Raw genomic sequence first — 8,326 nt, forward strand, 5'->3', positions numbered from 1 at the left:
TTCTAAACTAAATTTTAATCAAAAACGAGCAAAGTTTAACTTTAAAAAACAAAGTTTATATGAGGGAAGTAAAGAGGAACAAAAAATGAGGGAACAAAAAATTAGTACTTCACAGTCTATCTAAAATATATCAATAAAACTAGTGCAAATAAATCAACTGGTGATATTTCCGTCTGTTTGTAGATAGAAGCTGTGATATGAGTAACTTTCAGTATGCAATTAATATTATCTTAAAACATTAGGCATGAAAATAGTAAGTATAAAATAATTAAACATCATAAAAATAATGGACTGATTTATCAGGTAACATCTTGGTCTCGCCTAGTATTATTCGAAATGAAGCATATATCAAACTTAATATGCGCTCTGGAAATCCAGTTATTTCTCTCTATAAAACAGAGAATGTCAAGCTGTCATACATATTTTAAAGCTTGTCGGTAGTCTTAATGCTAATAAGATTCATTCACTTGACCTTGTCAACAAAATAATCGTGAAACGTCCTTTTCAGAACCAAAACGACAGTCAATCATTGAACTGAGCAATGCCAAATTAAACGAAAAAAAATGAATAAGGCAACAATCTAAAAATGCTTTACTTTTAAACTGTTAAAAGTGTCTTTAAGTTGTTTACTCTTACCGTACCAAAACCCCCATGTTGTTATGTTTTAAGTAAAGCGCTAGTTTTCTCTAATCCTACAAACATAGTGAAATATCACCAGTTGATTTACGTGCTCTAGTTTTATTGATGTATGTTATGTAGTCTGTGATGTAATACTTTTAGTTCGTTTTAAGTTTCAACATCGCTCTTTACTTCCCTCGGAAAAACTTTGTTCTTTTAAAATTAATCACTCTTAGCTAGAACCTGATCTAGCTTTTGTTCTAGTTGAAATTGCTTTCTTTTGTGAAAACCCTTCTAAAATGAGGAAAAGATGAATAATTTTCAAACAAGATAAAAGCAAAATTTATTCCACGATATCAAAGAACACTCCCTTCCAGGCTAACAATTTTATCAAAACAAACATATTGAATTTTAGCCTAGTCCGATAAGAAGTATTCTCTGCAAACAGGAATCTGTTCTTTGTTCATCTTCCCCTCTGGATGACTCACTACAAAATATAATCTGGTGCCTCTTGGAATCGACAGATTTTTCCTGACTATGACACAACGTTAGGATTACTCACTAGGTGATGATGACTTGTATAATTACGAATAAGGTTAATTTCAAGACATGTACACGAGTGATTTTATCCACTGCTTTTGTTTGATAGTTCTCTCATTAATGATGGAATCCCGCTGATAGAGAGGGCCTTTTGTTGTGTTATTTAAGATATATGAAGCTTTTGGGACGGCTATTGCATAATCGTTTGAAGATTTCAACACTTCCAATACAAGGGGCGCAAAACTTCAGTTTTCTGGTTTAAAATAGGACCGAGGAACAGGGCCGTATCCAGGATTTTTTTTCAGAGGGGGGGGGGAAGAAGAAACTTTAAAAACGCATAATAAAATTGTCGATATCCTTTTTTATTACGTTTTTATGAGTCGGACAAACCTACCCCCCCCCCCCAGATACGGCCTTGTCGAGGAATCTGATTTCGTAACTAATTTACTGCCAATGGAGTCAGACTTACTGAAAATTAAAACTTTGGATTCGGAATATAACCTACTACACCAAGGATTTGGAATCGGTGAAAAAAAGTAACTACGAAGATAATATCTTTACAACATTCGTGTTGTAAAGATATAACGAATCTGGGTTATCACCACGATATTTGCGACAGGCAAGTGCACAATCTCTGTCCTTCCCCCTCCCTCCAAATCTCAAAATTGATGTTATTGTCCTATATTTTCAATAAAATTTACCTTTCTTTTGTGGACCCTCTCCTCCCCAACACAATATTTCTACCAATGGGTCCACTCTGAGCCCTGAGTGGTAATAAATCAAAAATATAAACCTCAGCCACCCCCTTCTCCAGAAAAAATTCCCCAGAACGCACGGAGCTTTTTCATGCCCAGGCTCTGCCAAGATGCCCAGATTTTGCAAATAATTTTTTACATTTGCTGGTGAACACTCATCTTCAAAGGGTTCAAATTCCAACATGATAGATCCGAGAATCATACTCTAGCGAAAAAAAAAGTTAAATGCAGTAGAAACACAACCTTGGGGCTTTTAGAGCGCTAAATCTGCCGCATATTTACGCACATCCAGACGCAATTACAGTCTTAAGTATGGGGGGGGGAGACTAACATGCAGGTATAGTTTATCGCTTATAGCTCAGAATAAAAGCCGGAAGTCACAGTATAGGGCTTTAAAGGAAGATAATGATTCACTTGGTTCTAAATAAGCAATAATTAATCAAGAGCACTCATACCAATAACGTCCTATTAAAATAAGAATTCGCTTTGAATGCATTATGGACTAACTTGGCACTTCTGTTTATAGGTACCAAGAAATTCATAATTAATAACGAGGTAAACTTATCTTCTCTACATTTGATATCAAATTTATCTTTACTTTCATCTTGGTGTCATAATTTAAGCTGCGAAATTAGGCTAATACCAAGACGGATATCCTCGTATATCGACATCTACGTCGTTTAGGGTTTAGGTGACTAATAAACATTATTTCAAATCACCCGTCAAAGTTTTTCCGATATTTTATTCTTTGCTGTTAATAAGTTTGGACCAGCGGATATTGGGAATAGACAAAAAATACCAGCTCTTCCTAGTAGGATTTGAACGGTACAAAAAAGAAATACTTTTTTTCTAATCCCAGTTACGGCCTACATTACATAGAAATAAAATGGTACTTATCGGTTATATAATAGACACTCGAGAAGTGAAGTTCGATTAAAGCTGATGAAGTGGAACAAAATATGATGAATATATAATAGTTTAGAAACAAATTTGGGCTATATATTTGCACATTAGGGGTGGGGGGTAAAGCATAGCATATATTAAATGTGTAAACTAACCATTGCTGTATTTAATATATGCTATGCTTTACCCCCCCCCCCCCCTAACGTGCAAATATATAGCCAAAACTCTTGAAAAAGCAAATGAAATAAACAAAATATGATGAAAATATAATACTTTATTAGGAAAATTGTAAGATTACAACTTAAAATTACGTACCCAGAACGCAGAAATGTCGTTAAGAATCGCGTTAAAAGCGGGTCTTCCTTCTGCCTTTACTGCCGCCCGCCACATGTACTCTATTAAGTATGATTGTAAATGATGGCGGGACGTGCCTCGGTGTCGTTTATTACGCCACTTTACGGAACCAAATGATCGACAGTATAAAGAAGTTACTTGACCAGTTTCTTGTGTCGAAACTGTAGTGTCTATTATATAACCGATAAGTAGGAATAAAACTTATTCCTTTCAGTCTATATTGTCCAAAATCAACGAATACCCCCCCCCCCAAAAAAAAAAAAAACAAGAAATGAGTAACTAATTTGAACTTGATAACTAACATTAGTCCAGTGATTTTAGCCATAATAGGATAAGAATATTGGAATTTTGAGATAGTCAGCTATTAACTGGTATAAATCTTTATTATGACAATGTCTCCAACTCTAGCTACTATCTAACACAAGGTCGCCGCAACTACATAGTTCAAAGATCAACGGTAAAAAATCGCTATTGTGCACTTTTTTGCAAAAATCACATTTTCTGTGGGTTTATACTATTTGAATTTATTAAAAAAATAGGTACTTGTCTGTTAAATGAAACACTCAAGAATGACCCTGTCTAAGATCTAACAAAAACCGGTTTGCCTCATCAGAATCAGTTATGATTTGCTGATTTTGAATGAGAAAAACCAAGTTGCAGCTATATTTTAAATAATATCTAATATACAGAAGGTGGTTAGCGGTTAGGTATTTAATATAATGCGTTCTGTGTGGTCTGCTTTCCATAATTCTTTGCCGTAGTTTCCACAATTTTGTTTCTTAAGTATTAAATTATCATCATGTTTAGATACATTTCATCAGGATTAACCTAACTTCATTTCATCGGTGTGTTTCGTTTAACAGACAAGTACCAAAAAAATTGTACAGGGTTGAATTTTCTACAAATTTTATTCAAAAATATTTTTGTACATTCAACCGTCTTCTTAGTGGGGCCAATATATCTCAGACTGAAAAACTACACGTTTCAATTCCCCAAAGTATCTTCGCTTACAATTTTGTACATTAATAACGTATTCCAAAAGTTTTAAGTCACATACGAACAAAATTATATTAATCAAACAGTTCGTGGTAATGAACTGTAGTAGGGAGCGACCCAACTCAATAGTAACCGAAACTCCAAAAAACAAAACTTTTATAAAAATAGTTACATCATAAGATTTGCATTTTAATGCTGATTTTAAATATATAAGTTTAAAAAGGTTCAGACTTACCCATCAAAAGTTATAAGCCTGAGAAAATTTGCCTTATTTTAAAAAATAGGGGGAAACACCCCTTAAAAGTCATAGAATCTTAACGAAAATCACACCATTAGATTCACAACATCAGAGAACTCTACAGTAGAAGTTTCAACCTCCTATCTACAAAAATGTGGAATTTTGTATTTTTTTTTGCCACAAGACAGACCACGGATGCGTGTTTATTTGTTTGTTTGTTCTTTTTTTCTCCCAGGGGTGATCGTGTCGACCCAGTTATCCTAGAATATCATGTGAAGGCTCATTCTAACTTAAATTAAAAGTTCTAGTGCCCTATTTAAGTGACCAAAAAATTGGAGGGCACCTAGGCCCTCTCCAGCGCTCACTTTTTTCCCAAAGTCACTGGATCAAAATTCTGAGATAGCCATTTTATTCAGCATTGTCGAAAAAACCTAATAATTATGTCTTTGGGGACCACTTACTCCTTCACAGTCCCCGTGGGAGGGGCTGCAAGTTACAAACTTTGACCAGTGCTTACACATAGTAATGGTTATTGGGAAGTGTACAGACGCTTTCAGCTGGATTTTTTGGTTGGGGGAGGGGGTAATGTGGGGAGAACTTTGCATGGAGGAATTTGTTATGGGGGAAGAAAATTTCCATGAAGGGGGCGCAGGATTTTTTAGCATTTTTTTAAGAACAATGAAAAAATACATATGAAAAAGTTTTTTCAACTGAAAGTAAGTAGCAGCATTAAAACTTAGAACGAACAGAAATTAATACGTATATGAGGGGTTCACCCCCTCCTAATACCTCGTTCTTTACGCTAAAGTAATTTTATTAATTTCAACTACTTATTCTACGGCCTTTGTGATTCACGGATCATTCTTATGGAATTGGGACAAAATTTAAGCTTTAGTGTAAAGAGCGAGGTATTGACGAGGGGGTGAAACCCTCATATACGTAATAAAAACATACGAATATGGAAGTTCGCTACGTGAGTTGATTTGTAAATTACGTATATTTTTACTGATAAAAACATTCGTAGAAAATTAAAAGTTCTAGTTGCCTTTTTAAATAACCAAAAAATTGAGGGTAACTAGGCCTACTCCCCCACTCCTTTTTTCTCAAAATCGTCCGATCAAAACTATGAGAAAGCCATTTAGCCATAAAAATAAATTAATATGCAAATTTCTTTTTAATTATTCATGTGCGGAGAGCCAAAATCAAAACATACATTAATTCAAAAACGTTCAGAAATAAATAAAAAAACAAGTTTTTTTTAACTGAAATTAAGGAGCGATATTAAAACTTAAAACGAAGAGAAATTACTCCGTATATGAAAGGGGTTGTTCCCTCCTCAACGCCCCCCTCTTTACGCCAAAGTATTCACTGTTTTAAAAAGTAGAGTTGAGAGAAAGAGTCAAACTTTTGCGTAAAGAGCGGGGCGTTGAGGAGGGAACAGCCCCTTTCATACACGGAGTAATTTCTGTTCGTTTTAAGTTTTAATATCGCTCCCTACTTTCAGTTTTATTTAACAACGTATAACGCTAAACCGGTTGCAAAACAATTAAGATTTATTGGAGAATGTTGGCTAGCTAAATAATACTCAGAAGAAAGCGAAAGAACGAGTATACCCTTTTGATAACAATCACCACGTACTAGTATATAACTAGGAGATGATGACCCTACTCTACTAAAATAAGTCGTGCGTACATCCCTCGATTCAATCGCAAAAATAATAAAATGACGTACGTGTAAGCAGCCATTATGGCGGGGCTGTTAGAAAATTTTTCCGAGGGATATGATAAGAGTAATAGAGTAAAATATTTGGAATTTAGATTTTTAGAATGTTTAAGAAATTCCAAGGAATCCATGGGTGGCAATGCAGTCTTTCCTGTCCCCAGTCCCCGCAAAAGCTTAACACGTGATCAAGTTCAGATTGCTATAGACTTTTGCGGATTAAATACATACATTTTATAAGCAATTGATTATGAATTTTTTTTTATGCATAAATTCATGAAGCAGATTTGTCCCTGAAACAAAGTATTGGCTATCTGTAGCCCTGGCTATCCCCACGGTGAGCAGGTATACACGGTCTCGATTTCAAAAATTGCATAATTAAAAATACATTTCCACACAGATTCTTCAATAGAAACTAAATACATGGTTTATATGAAAATGTTGTTATCAATTACAGACATGACCTCAGTAAAAATACACTATGACATCAGCTTGTGGAAAAACAACCTGCGAAGTGTCATTAGAAATGTTTTTGACATCATCAGCAAATTGGCATTGAATCAGGGAAACCACACTTGACTCAGCTAAACCCGTTGTCAGTGTTTTCACAGTTTTTTAAATGTTATAGTCAATCTTTTAAAAGAAGACTCATTGACGCCTGCAGTTGTGATTCAATTGTCTAGAATGTAAGCTAAAAACAGATCAATCGATTTTAAGAACATAAAACTGGTTTCTTTTCAAGATAAATCTGATTGATAATGCTTATACTATCGCCTTTCAACCGAAACTCAAAGGAGAACGCAAACATAACTAGGAAGCCAAATTGTGTGGACACAGGGAGTAATTCGGGGTGGTAAGGATGGCAAATGTCATCCCTTATAATAAGCCCGTACGCACGAATATATTTCAACTACAAGAAGAATACAAAAATCAGAGAATTACGTTAAAATTTAAAAATGGTAGTACGAAAATACGCTTTTGATTTTGGCAAGAAAAAATAGTCCCATAGCCCCCTACCCTGTGTAGTTGCCTACCCACCTTCCAAACAAAAAATTAATAATGATGCGTATAGAAAAATTGGAATACTCACTATAAAGATTGTCCAACAAATTACATATAAAGTTTGTACTTTCTGGGAAAACACTAATACAAATGCCACACCAAGGTCGTACTCAAGGGTTGAGTTACAGAGTTTGAACCTCCCTCTACCCAAATTATATCCGACTCGTAACCACGTAACAAAAGTGCGCACAAACGAATTTGTGATGCGTCGTTTAAAGTTTTTTGCAAGCCCTGTCACACCCCAAAAACACCCCCCCCAGAAAGTCCTGAATGCGTCCTTGCCCCACAGACATGGCAAAAACACATCCGTCCATACCTGTACAGACCCGTTTCTACGGCAAATGATTCTCAGGGCAAACTAATTCTATGCATAAACAAATTAGTGATGCTTTTTTTAGAGTTTTTTGTAAGCCCTCTCCCATCCAAAAATACTCCCCCTCTCCCCATGAAAAATCCTGGACGCGCCCTCACCCCATAGACCAGGTTACGTAAGTTACGTATATCTATTACTAATAGAACGTTCGTAACAAGAGTAAAAGGTTCTATTTGCCTTTTTAAGTAACCAAAAATTGGAGTGCAACTAGGCCTCCTCCCCCGCCCCTTTTTTATCAAAATCGTTTGATCAAAACTAAGAGAAAACCTTTTAGCCAAAAAAAAAATTAATATACCAATTTCTTTTTAATTATTCCTGTGCGGTGAGCCAAAATCAAAACATGCATTAATTAAAAAACGCTCAGAAATTTAATAAAAAACAAGTTTTTTAACTGCAAGTAAGGAGCGGCATTAAAACTTAAAACGAACAGAAATTATTCCATATATGAAAGAGGTCGTCCCCTCTTCAACGCCTCGCTCTTTACGTTAAGTTTTTTATTGTTTTAAAAAGTAGAATTGTGAAAAAGAGTCAAACTTTAGCGTAAAGAGTGAGGCGCTGAGGAGGGAACAACCCCTTTCATATACGGAATAATTTCTGTTCGTTTTAAGTTTTAATGCCGCTCCTTACTTGCAGTTAAAAAACTTTTTTTTTTATTTAATCTAAATAAGAGACAATGATACTAAAGCTCTTTTAACGGGTTGAGCTTCTTATTTTGTTATTCGTATTGTCTTATTGCAGATTTTATACACATGAAGAAATCAAATGAAA

The 8,326-nt window shown here is 35.0% G+C and overlaps 1 protein-coding gene across 1 annotated transcript in view; it reads right to left on the reverse strand.

Moving 5' to 3' along the window:
- Positions 1-2,264: 2,264 nt before the first annotated feature.
- Positions 2,265-8,326, reverse strand: part of LOC136025759 (uncharacterized) — a 29,120-nt gene continuing 23,058 nt past the window's right edge. Inside the window, exon 5 of the mRNA XM_065701746.1 lies at positions 2,265-2,333. Within this exon, the coding sequence (XP_065557818.1) occupies positions 2,265-2,333 (69 nt within the window). The remainder of the gene's footprint in view (positions 2,334-8,326) is intronic.

This window comes from Artemia franciscana, chromosome 4 (genome assembly GCF_032884065.1).
Source record: "Artemia franciscana chromosome 4, ASM3288406v1, whole genome shotgun sequence".
NCBI lineage: Eukaryota > Metazoa > Arthropoda > Branchiopoda > Anostraca > Artemiidae > Artemia > Artemia franciscana.